The 19,995-nt window shown below is 46.6% G+C and overlaps 1 protein-coding gene across 2 annotated transcripts in view; it reads left to right on the top strand.

The window, feature by feature from the left end:
• The first annotated feature begins 11,052 nt into the window (after positions 1–11,052).
• The window catches only part of PRKCA (protein kinase C alpha), a 286,668-nt gene continuing 277,725 nt past the window's right edge, over positions 11,053–19,995 (top strand). The window contains exons 1-2 of one of the 2 annotated variants that reach the window (XM_059670054.1): positions 11,053–11,507; positions 14,399–14,430. In XM_059670054.1, coding sequence (XP_059526037.1) covers positions 11,335–11,507; positions 14,399–14,430 — 205 coding nt within the window. In that variant the 5' untranslated portion in view covers positions 11,053–11,334. The remainder of the gene's footprint in view (positions 11,508–14,398; positions 14,431–19,995) is intronic. The other variant, XM_059670057.1, reaches the window with a different exon arrangement.

Raw genomic sequence — 19,995 nt, 5'->3', positions numbered from 1 at the left:
AAAAAAAAAAGTGAGGGCAGCCTGGCTGGCATAGTTCCGTGGTTGAGCGTTGCCCTATGAACCTGGTGGTCACAGTTCTATTCTCGGTCAGGGCACAAGCCCGGGTTGTGGGCTCAATCCGCAGCATGGGGTGTGCAAGGGGCAGCCGATCAATGATTCTCTCTCATCATTGATGTTTCTATCTCTCTCTCCCTCTCCCTTCCTCTCTGAAATAAAATAGTTTAAAAAGCGAGGACGCAGAACAAGAACTACTTGATGGCTAACAGGAGAATGGGCTCCTGATTTGGGATAGGGGTAACTGAAGACAAACTTGGCCATCCCAGAGGGACGCCATGGCCCTTCTGGTTATCTTTATCCAGGCCAAACCCAACAGAAATTGTTGCAGAGGTATTTTTGTCTTAACGGTCAGACATCTAACTCCTTACAACAAAGGATTTTATTGGCAACATTTTACTCACACCGATGGTATAAAACTAAGTGTATCCGGCTCAAGTCTTTCTACAATCTTGTTCGTCATACCTGTGATTTTATTGCATTTAAGACATCTGTATCAGTGACCGTGAAGTTGCTAGCCTGTGTTTAAGAAAACTGCTCTGGAAAAGCAATCAACACCCTAAAGCAAAATTGCCATGTGTTGCTATTCAGCTTTGACAATGTCTAAGACACCACCTCTGTTTACCATATCCTATCCATCAATTAATTCAATGATTGCAAATTAGAAAAGAACCCTCCAGGCTTACCATCGTAAAAGCCTAGGTCTGGTTCCAGTTCTTAACTTGCACCAAGGCATTATTCTTCGCTGACCAGTCCTTGCTGCTTAGGGCTCCGAAGTTACAGAGGATACAGTGGTGGCCTAGCCAGGTATCCGGCATTGGAGTTTCTGTTCCTTTACATCATCCCTGCCTCGCCCAAGTGCGGGGAGGTACGTTGTACTTTCTATCCGAGAAAAGGAAAACAGCTGCTAGCAAATAGGTGGTGGCTCGGACGTGTTGGAATATTTGCTTTGCCTGTTTGTTCCTTCCTCGGGCTGCCCAAGGAAGCTCGGCATTCAATAGCCACAGGTCACGCCCACACCACTAGATGGAACACTGGCTTCCCTCCGGCCCGGCTCTCTCAATATTTACATTGTGTCAGCAGCAGCTTTAGTTCCTCACCAAAAAGCTCCTAAACTGGACAAAACAAAACAAAACAAAAAATCCCACTCTCCACCTGAGAGGACCAACTTGGGAGAATTCCTCTGGGGAAGGCATAGGGTTGACATGAAGAATGACATTGACACTAGCCATGAGGGCAGACCATTGAGGGACTGGTTCAGGGCATGGGCTATGGTCAGGCTGCCAGGGTGAACCCGCTCTGCCAGTGATCAGTTCAGTGATCTTGTACATTCCTGTCACTTCCTTGTGTGTCTCGGAGTCCCTTCGTTCTTCACAGGTTTATTATTGTTATTTTTGTTAATCCGCACCTGAGGATAGTTTTTCCATTGGTTATTTTTAGAGAGAGTGGAAGGGAGAGAGAAAGGGAGGGTGAGAAGGAAAGAGAGCCAGAGACAGAGACAGAGACAGAGAGAAACATCGATGTGAGAGAGACGCATTGATTGGTTACCTCCTGCACAAACCCTGATCGGGGCTGGGGATTGAACCTGCAGCCCAGGTACATGCCCTTGACCGGGAATCAGACCCACGACCCTTCAGTGAGCTGGCTGACAATCCACCCCCTATGACACACCGGCCAGGGCTCTTCATAGGCTTAATAGGGATAATGTCAACATCTACCTCTTCAGATGTGAGTTGACACTTGCCCTGTAAAGAGCTTAATGTAATTCCTGTCCTCTATACATGTTAAATGCTTTTTATTGTCATTTCTCTCTTATTAAATAAACCTTGTAAGTTATTAAGACAGTCTCTCTCTCTCTCTCTCTCTCTCTCTCTCTCTCTCTCATCAATAAAATAATGCAGTCTGGAGCTATGACACTAAGGGTTATTTTTCTCATGACTGTCTGTGGAGTTGAGTTTTTTTTAATAGTCACTCTGCCAGAGACTCCAAAACACAGAATGTGCCACTGTGGCGTAAAAATGATTTTGAAAATCAACAGTTGCAGGAAGAGGTTTTCCTCTGAATTCCCCTTATCTGTCTAAAAGCAGAGCCTTCCAAAGGAATTCAACTGTCATAACTCCCCTCCCAAGGCGTTTACAACTTTAATCACTGAGATAAAGTCCCCGAGATCACATAAGCAGATATTGTCACAAAAATATTATCTCCTATTTATTCTCCTAAGGGTTCATTTATCTTCCCTAAAAAGTCATTTGTTTTCTTTTTCTTTATTTTTTTTTTAATCCTCACCCGAAGATATGTTTTTATTGATTTTAGAGAGAGAGGAAAGGGGTGGGAGGGGGGGAGAGAGAGAAAGGGTGAAAGAGAGACATGGACGTGAGAGTGAAACATCGATTGGTAGCCTCGAGCATGAGCCCCAACTGGGCATTGAACTCAAAACCCAGGTAGGTACCCTGACCGGGAATTGAACCCACAACCTTATGGTGTATGGGATGATGCTTTAACCAGCTAAACCACCTGGCCAAGGCAAAAGTCATTTGATTTCATATACGTGCCCTTTTTCTCCCTCCCCTCCCCTTATATTAAGATGGAATATAAGGCCCAAAGTCGAACTATCCTTTGAGTCACATTTTTCTGTGTGCTTCCTGTGTGTATGTGAATTAAAGTTGATCCTTTTGCCTATTAATCTGTTTTTTGCCAATTTAATTCTCACACCCCAATCACTGAACCTAAGTGCATAGTGGAAAAGGTTTTCCTCCCCATCACCTGTCAACTGTACTTAGTCAACAAAACTATTTGACAATGAGACATATGTAATAATTTCAGCAATAAAGAATTCAAATAAAATTTTTAAAAAAAAACTATTTGACATATCGATTTCTATTCCCTCTCTAGGGTCATTCCCATGATCATACAAACATAATGTGATTTTCTCATAAAAATGTACTTAGATCTCACAGGCCGCCCTCCTCCACGTTTCCTTACTCTGATTGGCAGCAGCAGTCTATAATCTCTAACTTCAGTTCCTCTCTTTCCCTTTTCTCTAAACGCCCTCCAAACCAGCTCTGACAACCCCCCCCACCCCCACCTCGCCCCTGAAACCGTTCTGTTCACTGTTCATTTCCAGTGTCTATAGCAGTGCCTGAGCATGTGATAAATGCACAATGAGCGCCATTTAACAAAATGCATTTCTGAACACCTTGGTATGGTCTCCTGTTTACGAGCGCCACACCTTCTATCGACATCTGAATGACCTTTGGATGGATTCCCAGGCTTTGGGAGGGGTCACTATTCCAGTTCGAAGGCCATGCCAGCCACAGACACAATTGCAGGTTGTGCAGTTGGCCAGGAAATGTTCAGTGCGCATTCCAAAGAAGCAGGCTGGCAATACTGTGTGACTCTGTGAACCAGCTCCAGCCACGGGAGCTATCGGCCTGCGTCCCCCCTGGTGGACACTCCGTCTGAGCTGCTTCTCCAAGTGCACCTGAGTCTTCCCTCCCTATCACGGGGCAGGGGTGCTAGTTTCACTCCTTCACCACAGACAGCAGAGGACATCCGTCTAAAACAAGATCGGAGTTTGAAGGTGGTTATGCACGTGTATTCAATGGTTGGCTCAGTTTGTGAGCATCGACCTATGAACCAGAGATCCAGGAGGTCATAGTTTGATTCTGGTCAGGATACATGCCCAGGTTGTGGGCTTGATCCCCATGTGGGGCATGCAGGAGGCAGCCAGCCGATCAATGATTCTCTCTCATCATCGGTGTTTCTCTCTCTCTCTCTCTCCCTCCCTCTCCCCTCCTCTCTGAAATCAATAAAAAAATATTGCTTAAAATGGTGGCTATCATAAAAGCAGAAGTGAGCCTAGGTGATGAGTTGAATCTTGCTAGGTGGGCGTGAACAAACATAAACTACACAAAGGCAGAAATTATGTCTGTTTGGCTCACCACTGCATCAATATATAGTAAGCACACAGCAGATTCCAGGACCTTGAGTTCCTTGTTGAACCGAAGGATGAGAATCTGGTCATTGCCAGCACGCTCCCTGTGCTCAGCTATCCTGATGCTCACTCACAGCCCAGCTTATTCCATTTGAACCAGTTCCTAGGCTTTTCGTCAGGCAAGACCGTAGAAAGAGGGCAGAAGGCCTTTTTCTAAAGGGAGAGGTAGAGGGAGGTCTTGTCAAAATGGGTAAAATAACAAAGAGTACAAAAAAATCATAATAAATGGGAGGAGAGGGCGTCAAAGCTGATCTAGCTGTGGGTAGAGGAGGAAGTATTTGGGGGGAGACGGGGGGAGGTGTCTGAGATGCTCCTGAGAGTGCGGGAGGTCAGAGTGGGGGGGGGGGGAGGAAGAAGAAAGAAAAGGTGTCTGGTTGCAGGTTATGAATTGCATATTGTTGGAGGCCCTTTGAGGGACATGAGAAACGCATGCCATTCTTTTCTCTTTAACTTACCTCATTCTACCCGTCTCTGCGTCTTTAAATGAGGCTCTATTCCGGGTCTGGAGCTCTCTCCTGAGGGGTTACAGCAGAAAGGCCTTGAGCCCCTGGGTGGCAGGAAGCAGCTCTTCTTCATTTTGGATTCCTGGGAGTAGCGGGAGAGCCTGCCGCGGAGTCGGAGCTCAAGGAGCGTGTTTGGGATGGAACTAAACTGGAGTCTCATACCTGCTGGACAGAATGGGCTTTTGCCCCCAGGCAAGGCAGCTGAATGCCACGTGGGCGGGCCACCTGGTCCTCTGACTAGTCTTCAAGCTTGTCTGTTTCTTCTAGTGTATTTAACTCTTTGACTTTTTAAAGAAGTTACAGTTTTGTTGAGGCATAATTGACTTATCATAAACTGTACAGGTATTTGAAATCTAAGGTTCAGTTTTGATATGTGAGTACTAGTGACACCAACAAATAATAAGTTTAGGCATTAGCTCAAAAGTTTCCTCGGACAGCAGTGTGGTGATTTCTGGGGGAAGAAGAAGGGAGGAGGTGGAAGGGAGAGGATGGGGGGTAAATTGTGATAAAAGGAGACTTGGGGTGATGAACACACAATACAGTGTACAGATGATGTCTTGTGGGATTGTGCAGCTAAAACCTGTATACTTTTGTTAACCAGTGTCACCCCAATAAATTCAATAAAGAGGGGAGGAAAAAAGAAGAAAGCACTTGACAAACATAAATAAGTTTCCTTGTGCCTTCCTTCAGTCAATCTCTCCTCTCCCAAACTCACTGTTCTGATCTTTATCACTATAGATTAGTTTTGTCTGTTCTACAATTTAATATAAATGGGATTATACAATTTGTACTCTTTTGTGTCTGGCATCTTTTGCTCAATATAATGTTTCTGAGATTTAAAACAAAAAGTTTCCTCCTGGTGATGATGTTTTGCTTTGTTTTTGGATTTTATTATCCAAAGAGGTAAGGTAGGGGACAGATGACACAGGACTCATCGGGCACTGGTAACACTTCTCCCCAGACAGGTCTGGGAAAGCGTCAGGAGAGAACTGGTAAGTACCTGCTCCCATGGGAGTGAATGGAAAGCTCTGGGAGTTGCTTGGGTCCTTGTGCAACTAGCATTTAGCCATTTGCTAAAAAGCAATTGAGAAGCGAGGGTGGTGGGTGCGGTTGTAAGTTTGAAATGTGGGCTTCAGGGTAAATGTTGTATGCTCCCTCCTTGTGTCATGTCTTGCTTCCTAACTCACAGTCACTGGGGATGCAGGGACGTGCATCTGCCAGTTTGGGAGGGAGACTGGGCTTGGAAGAGGGGAGCTCTCAACTCAGTTCCTCTCAAACGAGGACGTGGTGAAGTGGAAAAGGACCAACCCACCTTGCATTTGCACAAGACTTTAGGACTTACCAGACAAACACTCTTCTGTTCAGCATCTGGTTAAATTTTTTTTTTTAAAAAAGTATATATTTTTATTGATTTCAGAGAGGAAGGGGGAGGGAGAGAGAGATAGAAACATCAATGATGAGAATCATTGACCGGCTGCCTCCTACACCCTCCACACTGGGGATGGAGCCCATAACCTGGGCATGTGCCCTGACCAGGAATTGAACTGTGACCTCCTGGTTCATAGGCTGACGTTCAACCACGGAGCCCCACCAGCCCGGCTGATTAAATTCTTAAGAAATTCCTAGGTTAGTTAAGATGATCCCCATTTCTTCAGATGGAAAACTATAGATTTGGAGAAGTTAATTTATCCAAGTTCCACCATCCAATAAGTGCTGGAGCTAGTACCTGAACCCCGGTCTCCTGAGAGCCACGCCTTGTGCCACAGCTATGGCAGGAAAACAGAAGCAAAGCGAGAAAAACACTTTATGGAGGAAGCTGGAATACTGGACACCAGGAGCTGCCAAGGGCAGTCCACTGTGGACTGTGGCTAAGGAGGAGGTAAGGGACAAGAGTTTTACATAAACCACTCTGGTTTGGGATCATCAATTTAGTGGCCTGGCTTTGATCCCAGCCTCCAGACTCTGGGTCCCCCTGCTCTAGGCAACACCTCTTGAGAGTCTCAAGCTCACTCCTCTAAAGGCACAGGTCACAGAGGAGGGATCAGAAGGATCCTACAAACTCCGTGTTCTGTCTACCATTCTCTACCATTCCCTTTTTTTTCCTGCAGGGTCCCCATGAAACAGCAGATGTAAAATAATCAGGGCTCTAGCCAGTTTGGCTCAGTGGATAGGGTGTTGGCCTTTGGACCAAAGGGTCCTGAGTTCCATTCCAGTCAAGGGCATGTACCTCGGTTGCAGGCTCCTCCTCGGCCAGGGGTCCTGGTCAGGGCTCATGCAAGAGGCAACCAATCGATATGTTTCTCTCACATTGATGTTTCTCTCTGTCTTTCTCTCTCTTTTCCACTCTCCCTAAAAATCAATGGAAAAACATACTCGGGTGAGGATTAACAACAAAAAAATAAAATCGTCAGGAATGCCCAGACTGACTCCCCACTCCCTCCCCAGGGGTTCTTTCTGTAATCCCCTCCACCTGAGGGCTACCCAAGGTGGTTTCTCAGGTGGATGGGCCAGGGCCACCTGTGGTTCACATTCCCCTCATTCCTTGCCAGAGGCAGTGTTACACTGCTTGATAATTCTCTGCTCCAGGCGCACCCCACCCCACCCTTCCAGTTGAGCTGAGCTATAAGCAAGCAATTGAGCACTCAAGCTCAGCCCAGCTATCAATCAACAAACTTCCAGTTAGTTCTCTCCACAAGGAACAACAGTAATAAATGAGGCAAGAAAGCAAAGCCACAACCTGAAAGAAAAGCAATGTATTTCTCCATCTGGTCTACCCACGGCTGCCATCAGTCACTCCGAACATAGATGTGCAGGCTGCCGCCAAGGCCCATTGTTTCTTAGCTCATCGTCCCTGTTACTTTGCTCAGGAATTCCACTATCAGCAACCCCAGCTTCCAACTCCCCCATGTCCTTCCTCCACCATCACATCAAGGCTTCAGATAAATAGAAAGAAGCTTGTCTTCATAAAATGTGTGAGGTCCTTTGTCTCATAAAAATGGCTGCGAGGAAAGAATCCATTTGTTTCATTCTACTGTGCTCCCTTTGATTTACGATTATTAAGCAACTAGAGGCCCAGTGAACAAATTTGTGCATGGGTGGGGTCCCTCGGCCTGGCCAGCGATTGGGGCGATTGGGGCAATAGGGGAGGGACCACGGTTGGCTGTGGGAGCACACTGACCACCAGCGGGCAGCTCCTGCATTGAGCATCTGCCCCCTGGTGGTCAGTGTGTCATCATAGGGACCAGTCAACCTATCCTAATGGTTGCTTAGGTTTTTATATATATAGATTAACATCAAGCCTAGGGTGTTTGGTGGAGAGTTTGATCTACTTTCCCATCCTTTCTTTCTTTTTTTTTTTTTTTAAACTCCTTGGACTGGAGAGGCCACTATGTGTGGTGAAATTTCTAACCAGATAGAATATCAAGCAGGTGCCGTCTCTTTAAGCACCAACTACACTGGCTGAAGGGATTGGACATGGGTCAGTAGTGTGTGCGTGCCCCATGAAAGGCCAGTCAATAGCTTGCACATGTTAAAATATAAAAGACATTCCTATCATCTAGCATTCAATTAAGCAATGTTAAAAAAAATGGTCACCTGACTTAGTCTATGTGAAATGCTCTAAGATAGTATATAGCTTAGAATTTTTTTTTTTTTTACTTCTTGGAGGGTTAAACAACATGTTTTCTTTCTTTCTTTTGGATGTTATGGATATCAATGGCATTTTATTTTATTTTTCACCCAACTTCCACCCTCCTCCCCTTTGACAACCATCAGCTTGTTCTCTTTATCTAAGGGTCTGTTTTTGGTTTGTTTTCTCATTAAAAAAACAAAAAAGATTCCACATAGAAGTGAAATCATACTTGTCTTTCTGTCTGACTTATTTCACTTAGCATAATACCCTCTAAGTCCATCCATGTTGTCACAAATGACTAATATTTTATTATTTTTGATTGCTGAGTAATATTCTAGTGTGTGTACATATATACTCACACACATCCTATATAATAAAAGCCTAATATGCCAAGTGTCCAGTTGTCTGGTTGGCCTTTCAAACAATCAAAGCGTAATATGCTAATGATATGCTATGGCCACTCAACTGCTTGCTGTGATGTGCACTGACCACCAGGGGGAAGACGCTCCGACCTGTAGGTTAGCTTGCTGCTGGAGTCCAGCTGATTGGGACTGAGCAAGATAAGCCGGACACACCCTGGAGCCCTCCTGTGGCCCCTCCCTGGCCCCGATCATGCACTGGTGGGGTCCCTTGGCCTGGCATGTGCCCTCTCACAATCCGGGACCCCTCAGAGGATGTCAGAGAGCCGGTTTTGGCCCAATCCTGCAGGCCAGGGCAAAGGATCCCACTTGTGCACAAATTTGTGCATCGGGCCTCTAGTTTTCCTATAAGATTATATGTTTCATGTGTACAATTCTATGATACATGATCTGCACTGTGTGCCCACCACCCAAAGTCACATCTTCTTTATACATTCATATTGGTGAACTCAGGTTGCTTCCATCTCCTGGCCCTGGCAATTGTAAATAATGCTGCAATGAACATAAGGGTGCATATGTCTTTTTGAATTAGTGTTCTTGTTTTCTTTGAATAAATTCCCAGAAGTACAATTGCTAGGTCTAAGGCAGCTCTGTTTTTAAATTTTTAAAAATATGTTTTTATTGACTTTAGAGAGAGAGGAAGGGAGAGAATGACTGAGAAACATGGTTGTGAGAAACACCTTCTGGCTGCCTCCTGCACACCCCCTACTGGGGATCTGGCAGCAACCTGGGCACGTGCCCTGACCAGGAATCAAACCAGCGACCTCTCTTGGTGCACGGAGGACGCTCAACCAACTGAGCCACACGGGACAGGGCTCTACTTTTAATTTGTTGAGGAACCTCCATACAGATTTTCATAGTGGCTGCACCAACTTTCAATCCAACCAACAGTGCACGAGGGGTCCCTTTCCTCCACATCCTTGGCCAACACTTGCTTATTTATTTATTTATTTTTTGATGACAGCCGTTCTGACAGGTGTGAGATGGCATGTTCACTTCCTTGATGTCCTCAGTTCATGAAGTTGATATGTGAGCCTCGTGAATCTAACCATGAAATTAAACACTAGTGAAATGCTGGGAGAGGGTTGTTTCCCTCGTGTATTTTAGCATCCTCCAGGCAGAACTGATAAATATTCAGCAAGCGATTAGTGGGTGCATCCCCAGTGCGTCTTTTGCATATGCATGCCAGCTATCCTTTCACGAGCACTTTCACTTGGTAATTTACTAATGTACTGGCTGCACTCCACACCTGCCATTACTGAAGTAATTAGCTTAGTATGCAAACGATTTTTAAATTAAAGTTCTGGACTGGTAAAATCAAGAAAGCCTGATGATCAATGCTGTAACTGTGGCAGACGGCAAGTAAAGGGATAGATAGGAGCAAGTCCTTTAGCTAACCTACGTGCAAACCAGAAGGCTATCCAAGGCGCAGGTGAAATATAGGACCACGACTGGAGACGAGTGACAGGGTCAATATTCAATGATTTTGTTTTTATTAAATGTATTGGGGCGACTTTGGTTAATAAGATTATATAGGTTTCAAGTATACAATTCTAGGATACACGATCTGTTTATTGCATTGTGTGCACACCACCCAAAGTCAAATCATCTTCAGTCCTCATATATTTGGCCCCTTTACACTTTACTACCCCTCACCTCCCTTTCCTCTGGTAGCCGCCATGCAGTTGTCTGTGTCTACGAGTTTGTTTTATAGCCCACACGAGTGAAATTTAGAATCGCTCCCTTTCTCCTGCCATCCATATATAAACAGCGAGAAGGTGTGGGGGCAAGGCATTTTAAGGCACACACAATTAGAGTGGTGTTAGCCAGGCAAACTTCAAATTGATACAAGTTGGTAAAAGGGGCGGCGGCGGTGCGTAGGAAGCTGGGCAAAGGTGGGAGCAGGTCCGACCAGGCGGGCGGCGCTGGCGGCCCATCCTGGGACCCAGGGCTCCTCTCGGCCTCGCACGGGCAGCGCAGGCCTCCGACCCGGAGAGGAGAAAAGAGAAGCGAGGAGGAGGAGAGGAGCTGGAGGGAGCAAGTCGGATGGGAGGAGGGAGACGGGAGGAGAGCGAGAGGAGCGGAAGCAGAGGAGGGAGGAGAGGCGGGCAGAGGAAGGGGAGGAAAAGAGAGGAAAAGAAAAAGGCGGCGGAGGAGAACGGGTGCGCCCCGCCCAGCGTCCGCCTCCGCTCCCAAATTCGGACAGGCTCTCCCCGTCCGGTTTCTGGGCTCCCGGCAGTCGCGTCCTCGCCGCGCCACTCCGCCCCGCGCGCCCCCGCCCCGCGCGCCCCCGCCCCGCGCGCCCCCGCCCCGCGCGCCCCCGCCCCGCGCGCCCCCGCCCCGCGCGCCCCCGCCCCGCGCGCCCCCGCCCCGCGCGCCCCCGCCCCGCGCGCCCCCGCCCCGCGCGCGGCTCTGGCGTCGGGGCATGCGCAGGGGGCGGCGCCGCTCCGGGCCGCCTCTGCCGCCGAGAGTAAGGAAGCGCGAGAGCCGGGCGCCCGGCTGTCAGTGAGCGTGGGGCCAGCCAGCGAGTGAGCGGCTCCGCTCCCGCTCCGCGCCGCTCCGCCCGACTCTCCCCGGCCGCCGCCGCTGCCGCCGCACCTCCTCACAGCGACCTCCACCGCCGGCCCGCGCCCCTCGCCCGGGGTCGCCCTCGCCCCGCTGCTCCGCCCCCGCCCACCCGGCCCTCCCGGGCTGCTGCTCCCCGGCGGAGGCAAGAGGTGGTTGGGGGGGACCATGGCTGACGTTTTCTCGGCCAACGACTCCACGACGCCTCTGGACGTGGCCAACCGCTTCGCCCGCAAAGGGGCGCTGAGGCAGAAGAACGTGCACGAGGTGAAGGACCACAAATTCATCGCCCGCTTCTTCAAGCAGCCCACCTTCTGCAGCCACTGCACCGACTTCATCTGGTAGGTGCGCTCGGGCGGGGCGCGCGGACCGGCCCCCGGACCCCTCTTGCGGCGCCCACGGCTGGGGGGCCAGTCCCTCCCCAGTAGTCCGGGATCCTTTCGCCCCGGGGACCCTGCTCACGCCCCCAGCCCGGGTGCCAGGTGTGCCCACTCCAGGGCTGACCCGCTCAGGGAACTTGGAAAGCCGGCGGGAGTCCGAACTCTCGCCTGGAATGAAACGCGCGCGCCCGGCCGCCCGGGCCCCGGCCGCCCACGCGGGCAGGACTCCCGGGGAAGTCACCGCCCGATCACACGCCCCCTGCCGCCGGGGGTCGGGGGTCGGAGGGCGGCTGGCCGCGCGCGGTAGTGACAGGGAGCCCTTCCACGAGCCTAGTGGCCCCGCGGCCCCGGGCGCGCCCGCCTTCGGTGCCGGCGGCGGGGCGGCCGTGCGCCGGGTGTGTGTGAGCCAAGGGGAAAGTGAGAAGCAGGATCCAGAGGGCAGAGTTTGCCGGAGAGCACGCCCGGGAGGAACCGCGGCGGCCGCGGCGACTGCGCCTCGCGGTCCAAGTTGGCGAGCGTGGCGGGGCGCACTCGGGGGCGTGTTATTGTATGTTTCCCAGCGGGCGTGGACTCCGCTGGAGCCTTGGGTCGCTGCCTACTGTAGCTTGTATCTACTGGGCACGGAAAGGTTTTGACTTTGCTGGGCGAGCCCAAAGACAGACGAGGCAACAAACTGTTGAAAGCTTGCAGTGGGGGAGGGGGTGGGGACTAAAACAGCCGGCAAAAGGCAGAAGGACAGAGGGAGTCATTTAAAATAGACCCTGTCAACACCAGATTAGACCCGTAACCCTGTCGATGAGGACAGCAGCCTTATTTAAGAAAAATACTGTAAGGGCTAAAGGTGTCAGAGTGCAGGTAATTTCCAGTGTCCTCAGCTATTCTTAACTCGGGGTGGGGGAGGTGAGGGGTTTGGGAGGCACTGGTAAATGGATGGGCTTCAGGGGCCTCTGAACCCTGTAAAACTAGGTGAAATTGTATGTGCTCTTTAGTGGTGAGATAATTACAGCTTCCTTTTAGCCGATTCTCGAAAGATCGGTGACCTTTCCCCCCCCTTAAAAAAAGAAAAGAAAAGAAACTCAAAAGTTTAGAAAGCTGGAATTAAGGGAACTCCAGCTCTGCAGTTTGAGGAGCTGCAGGTTTTTGTTGGTTTCCCCCCTAGGTTGCCGGACACCCTGCCCTTTCTGTGGCTTGTGCATGGGTAGCTTCCCAAGGCCCCCAAGTCAGAGCCGTGGCTGGGGTTCCTTAGCTCTGCCCTCCCAAAGGAGTGGACAGAGAGCTGCACCAGGTGACAGTGCAACAGAGTGCGCCCCGCCGCCAGCTGGTGGCCTGGAGAGCAGGATGGGTGGCTCTGTGTGAATCCATCCCATGTGGGAAAAACATCTCAAAGGGCGAACCCCACAAATGTGGTGCTAAGGTGCTTCATTTCTCCTTTTCTTTTTAGAAATCTGCTGAAAAGTGCGCTTTTACGAAAAGCACAGCCACCTCTATGAATGATTTCCATTGTGTAGTCAGCCTACGAAGCAATTGCTCTCAAAGGAGTAGGTAATTGTAGATAAGGCCATTTAAAATAAGTTCTTGGAGCATCAGGGGAAAGAGGATATTTAATGTGAAATCCCATTAAAAGGGAACAGCCAGGCTGCTGGTGACTTCTGCAGGATAGGTAGGTAAGTTAGGAAAGAAAGGGTCTACACATACATACCCAGGCTAGCAAATGTTTTTCCACTACCAGCTGCCCTGGAGAATTAGCCCCTGGTGACCTGATGTGGGAGTCAGGTCACCAGGTCTAAGGTGAAGTGGAAAATGAAGGTCAACCTCTGTGTCCCCCCCCCCCCCCCCAACCCCAGCAATGTTTCTCCACTCAGCTGTAAAGCAGCCACGTGGAGGTTGCAGGATAATGATCACCAGGCTTGTCTAGCCGTGGTTTTCATTTTTCAGTGTTCTCTGGGTCCTCGATTTGAGTTTTATTTAAATCTTCAAGCACTGGTAACTTAAACTAAGTGTTTGGGTTTCAAGTATTTTGTGTGTGTGTGTGTGGGGGGGGGGTATGACTAAGTTAATTATAAAAATATATGACGTGTTTTGTAAATGTAAAAAGCTACGTAAAGCAAGCGATTAGGACCCATCACCTTCTGAAAAAAAATTCGGTTCATCCTAGTTGGAACCCTGTTGGTAATTTAATGCCCATGTCAAGGCTCTCCACTTGGGGAGTGAATTCTTTACAAAAAACAACATAGCCTCCATATGTGTCTCAAATGCTCTTGGTTCTTAGTAAAAATTAGATCATAATGCTAAGTGCAGACAATAGGAATGCTTTGTAAGACCTGGCTCCTTTAAGCCAACATTTAATAAAAGAGTGGTGCTGTTTGGTAATTTCTAGACAAATAATATTTTAAATAAATTCATAACAAATGAAGAAACCACTTTTTAGCTGTCTTTAGGGAGAAAAAATTTTTTCAGTTGGTCTTTAGGGACCAAATTAAGGCACTTTTGACTTTTTTTTTTTTCTCCTTCACCATAAGGTCCTTTTATGTTACTTGAATGTTGTGGCCACCTGCTTTGAATGTACAATTATGTGCTTGTCTTGAAATTTAAGTGTTGGTAACAGTGTAAAATTTTGGAGAGAATCTGGATACACGGGAATAGTCCAGTGAGCCCTGAGAAGCCAGAGAGATTTTTTCCAAGTTGAATTTGCGCAGTCCTTTGAGCTACGTAGGCATGTTTTCCCAAGTAAATCATTGGGTTTTATGTGCATACCTTTAACGCTGTAGAATGCTTTGTCACATAACTGGCTTACAATATGCTATCCAACACAAAATATGTTAAGATATTTTGTTCTTGTTTCTGTTTTTCAGGGGGTTTGGGAAACAAGGTTTCCAGTGCCAAGGTAAGCGGCCATGTTTTCTTTTCTTTTCAAGTACAACATGAAATTGGCATTCCAAACAGGGACTGTATTTTCTTTGTCATCCAAAAAAAGTTATTTAGATATATTCAAAATATGAGGGCTGTACATGTGGGCCTTAAATAAACATCATGCAGTGTTGCCTAGTAGTCTACATATAGAGCTGCCTTTTTCTCATTGGAAAAAAAAAACACACACCACCAAAACCGTCCTGTAATTTTATCTTTCGCCAAGAACATTCTTGTCAGAAACTGCTGTCTTTGTGTGGGTGTTCAGAAAAAAGAAAAAAAAAAAATGGAAATGGATTTGTAATCCGGTGGCTTTTCTTGTTCTTCATCCCATGCATTGAGTTGGACTCCTAATTTTAGGGCACACATTATACTAGGAAGTTGTTTGTTATTTGATTAGTGATAGTCACCTAGAACAAAGTTTGCAGGTTAATTTAAAGTTGGGTAGATGATTGGATCATGACTGTGTGCTGTGACACATCGCACGTTTTTCCTTCAGCTTGAATCTGTGACAATATATGATACTGTCTATTACAGAAAGAAATCTCTGATTTCACACATGTAAAATATATAACTTTTTAATCTCTCCATTCTATTTGTTTATGTTGTGTGTGTTTTTTAAAAAAGCATTTTGTAGTTTGTGAAGGCATCCCAGGTTTTATTAGCCTACCTTCTGGCTCTCCTGCTCACTGTCTATATTATGTTTATTTAGTGCTGGTTACATTTCCCATCTGGGCATAGGTTTATTATTAGGGCAAGTGGAAAGTACATTCTAGCCTGGAAAATATTATCCTAACACTGTTTAATATTTAGTGCAGGAGAGAGAGAGAAGACTATATTTTCTGTATCTTTACAAAAAGTTGTGCTAGTAAATTGATTACATTTAAAACCTTCTGCAAATTGGTGAACTTTTTTTTTTATATGCAGGGTAGGGCAAAAGTAGGTTTACAGTTGTAAGTACAGGAAACAGTTTATTCTTGTATTATTAAGTATTGTATTTTCCATACAAGTAACTGTAAGTCTACTTGTGCCTCCGCCTGTGCATTTTCTAAAGATTTTAGGTGTGGGCATTTTATGGTGTGGTTCATACTTGACCTTTCTTCACAATGTGCTTAAAACCCCTATCAAATAAATCCTTTTGAGAGTTACATTAGGAAATCAAGGGATATTCCTTTAAAAAAAGAGACTAAAGAGAAAGATCTGTTGCGCCAGTATCTTCATAAAAGATGAAGGTGTAACTCTTTCCATTTCTCAAGCGGTGGACCTGAGCTTCTGAGGCAGTGCTTGGGCCCACACTGGAACATGATGTTAGGAAGCTTAAAGATGTGAACTTGTGACCGTGAGCTAAGGTGGATCACATCGATTATTGTTGGTAATGTGTTTGGGTGGAGACCTATGGAAACCTGTAAGAAAAAATATTTACTAAGTTTTCTAAATAATAACTAGTAGAAAGTGGGTATGTTATTTTAAAAACTGTGATTTTCTTCATATAAAGAACTCTGGGTCAAGTTGGTCCCTTTTAGACTTGCTCTTCAGAGCAAATTTTATTGGTAAAATCAAAGAATGGCTGCATTATTGGGCCACAATGGGGAACCTGAGTTTCCTCCCCTCGCAGAGGATCTGTTGAACTTTTGGTGACTTAGCAGATTCATAGTCTCAGCATAACTCCCTTTAACCCGAATTGTGATAGTGATAGTCACAAAAATTGTGAACACGTTATAAAAATAAAATTGTATTCTTTTCTCCCTTTCCACCCTCATTGATAACTTCTGTTTAAGACAACCATTCATTTAGTGGTTTAAAAAGTGATCAAATTTTTAATCATTCTGCAACTTAGTTTTTTCACTCAGCAGTATATGGTGGGTACCCTTCCATGTCAATACATCAGTTCTACCTTACTCTGTGTAGTGATTGCATGTGCAGATATAATCAGGTTTACTCACCTATATCTCTCTTGATGGGTATTTTAATTGTTTCTACGCTCTTAACAGTACAAATATTGTTGTTGACAATATCCTTGGATACTTGTGTAGGTATTTCTACAATAGATACATAGAAGTGTGTGTATATACATCTAAAAATTTAAAAAAATGTTTTATTGATTTCAGAGAGAGAAAGGGAGAGGGAGAGAAGGCTAGAACATCAATGATGAGAAAGCATCATTGATTGGCTACCTTCTGCACACCCCCTACTGGGGATCAAGCCCACAACTCAGGCATATGCCCTGACTGGGAATTGAACCCGGCGACCTCTTGGGTGATGCATGGGTCAACATTCAACCACTGAGCCACACCAGCCGGGCATGGGAAGCACTTTTGAATCTTGAGCCTTTTCCCTATTAAGATTATACCAAACATTGTACTTACCTGTGTCTCTCCCTGAAACTCTGCATTTTCTAGGAGTTAAGGGTTAAATGCAGCTTCCCTTCGCCTTTGCTGAGGACATTCCATTGTGAAGGCCTGCTTCGGGGTAGCTGTTTCCATCAGCTCACCTGAGCAGGGTGGTGTTTTATATTCCTCCTCTAAGAATGAAATGAGATGTTCGAGGGAAGAGGAAGAATAAAGAATGAGTCCCCCTTGGCCACACAAGGTGAGGAATTCCAGAAAATCAAGCCAGTGAAAGGGAGGGTGACCTTTAACAGAACGGGGATTGAGTTGGCAGCTTTTCAGAAAAGAATGTCTAGTTATTCTAATCAGAATGCAGGGTCTGAGAGCCAAGAAGTGCAGGCACCAAGTGCCAGGAGATAGGAATGGGCTGAGGTCCAAGTTGGGTGGAACATGAGGTTGGCCCCTTTAACAGAGCATTTGTCCTTCCTATATATGGGGTTGGCCACCCCTGAACTCAAATAGGCCATTGATTTTTAAAATTGATCCCAATATTTTTTTTTCATTTTCAATTACAGTTGACATTAAATATTTTATTTGTTTCACGTGTACTGCATAGTGGTTAGACATTTGTGTAATTTACAAAGTGATTCCCCCCCCCCCCATAAGTCTGGTACCCACCTGATGTCAGGATTTTCCATCCTACATCTTCAAAACATGGGTCAGCCTCTTGGCACCGCACTTTTCATTGGTTACCCCAGATTAGAAGCTGTGCTAACCATAGATGAACTCTCGGGGTTATCTATAGAGTGCCAAAAAGACAGGCCCATGGAAGAGTGAGTGTAATTTGAACGTTTTACACTGAGGTCAGATCAAAGCATTGTTTCAGATTTGAAGATGAAATTGTCAATAATACCTAAAATATGGAAAACTGCAGTGGTGGTGGGCAGTTAAAATTGCTTTTCGCCCTGGCCCATTTGGCTAGGTTGGTTGGAGCATCATCTCATGCATCAAAAGGTTGTTCGTTCAATTCCTAGTCAGGGCATATGATCAGGTTTTGGGCTCAATCCCCAGTAGAGGCCATACGGGAAGCAGCCAATGGATGTTGCACTCTCACATCAATGTTTCTCTCTTACCTCCTCCTTTTCTCTCTCTCTCTCTCTCTCTCTCTCTCTCTCTCTCTCTCTCTCTCTCAATCAATAAAAAGTCTAAAAGAAACACAAAAATCCCTCTGCTTTTCTTTTCAATAGTTCCCCCCCACACACACAAAGATGCATTAATACTTGCTAGAAATGGGACACATGGGCAAAACTAGTGTTGGGTATTTCCATTTGATGCTGTATACTTGCCGTGAAATGATTTCTGATGCATGGCTTTTGGAATTGTACTTAGTACATTAAGTGAAAGTGTTTTATAGTTTTAGTCACACATCCCCACCCATAAGCTGATGTAGCATATGAGTGCTTATTCTTCCTGCGAGGCAGTAGAAACCTAATAAATATGCATTTTTGAGGAAGAATCTGACATTCCAGTTTCCTTTTCTAATTTTTTGATGAAATGATTTACTGCCCTCTGGGTGTTTCACCCTCCCGGGATGCTGTTATTCAAATTTAAATTTTTTAGGCACCTTCACCCTTAGCTTGCTCATTCATTTTCCTTCTGAGGATTCAGATTTCAAAGGGGCATTCATTTCAGAGCTTCCCTCTCAGCTGCAGGCCATCTCCTGGTCTCCTTAGTGGGAGGTTCTGTCTCTACAGTCCTGCTGCCTTGCTTTTGCCGACTCCTCTCAGGATGCTTCCTTCTCCCCGTCCTCCCAGTCATTCTGAACACATTGCCCTTTCCCAGAAAGCGTTTTCTTTCTCCAGTTCTTTCCCTGCCCTCTTTTTGCCCCCCAAATGTCTGTTTCCCCAGGGAATCATGGCCCAGACCTTTCCCGTCCTCTGCCCTCCCTGTCCTAGGACCCTCACCTTGTGTCGCTTCTTGTCGGTTCCTCCGCCAGCCAGCGAGCAAGGGCCGAGGCTTAGTTCTGTCTCCAGTGTTTAAGGCAGCGCCTGGTGCTTGGTGGACTCCATGTAAACATTAGGAGAGATATGACAAGAATGCCCATAACCGGGAGGATTACAGTGACTTCTGCCTGCCTATTTTTTAAAAATCTAGTTTAGGATCCAAAGTTATGTCAACTACTGTAGATCTTTAGGTGGCTGAGGAAAAAGTGCTTTCCAAAGCTAAGCCTACTTATTCAAAACATGGAGCAGAAAACTTTAATTTGTACCTCTAACTAGTTATATGTAATGCTAACCTTACAGCATTGATACCATAGGAGGAAACCACTTTATGTGCTCTCCTATCTTTAGAGAGGTACCGAAGCGTCAGAAATGAATTGTATTGTCACAAGTAAAACGAGCATGTTATGGGCCGCAGCAGGAGGGGGGAACTGACCTGGCCTTGGGGGACGGGGAGGGCGGGGGAGGGATGAAAAGCAGCCCCCATCCACGTGTCTGGTGCAGCCACTGAAGGGTCCCGCTTTATTTCGAGATTGCTCATAGCTGAAACCTGGCCATGCTCCAGAGGCAGTAGCGCAGCACGACTGGTTCTGGTTTTCTTCAACAAGAAACGTACCCAAGACGTTTCTGGACCCTGATGTGAGAGGAATGGGCGAGGGCACAGTAAGATGCCGGAGGAGGACAGTTATACCTGCATTACAGCCACTTTAAAAGTTTCATCCGACCGGAAGGAAAGACAGAGTCTGGTGAATTAGACGGTGTAATAAGCTGGACCTTCAGGAGCTCTCACATTGTATATAGTTCCGTTCCAGAAGCATCCCATTAAGCAGGGGATGGTATCCCCTCCTTAGAAACGAGCGTGCGGAAGAATTTACCAGGCCGGCGGGTGGGGCCTGGGTTCAGATTCTGACTGTTCTGCAGAAAACATCTTTCAGAGCCAAGTGGAAATTTTTTGGGTGCTTACGCAGCCTGGATTTATATTAAGAGAGGAAAGAATGATGGCGTTAGGGGAAACATGGAACATTTCTTGGTGACAGAGAATTAAGGCTTCCCTGTCCTTGACTGTCTGTCAGAATTTCCATGACACACCCTTTATTTAAGGTCTTGTTTTCTACCAAGCTCTGAAACCTCATGGTCGACTTGAACCCGATCCGTGAACATCTCAGTATTGGCACAGTATTAACAGTAAAATCTAATTGAGATTACTAAGGCTAC

This window comes from Myotis daubentonii, chromosome 16 (genome assembly GCF_963259705.1).
Source record: "Myotis daubentonii chromosome 16, mMyoDau2.1, whole genome shotgun sequence".
NCBI classification, from domain to species: Eukaryota; Metazoa; Chordata; class Mammalia; order Chiroptera; family Vespertilionidae; genus Myotis; species Myotis daubentonii.
This window is presented reverse-complemented; position numbering and strand designations above follow the sequence as displayed.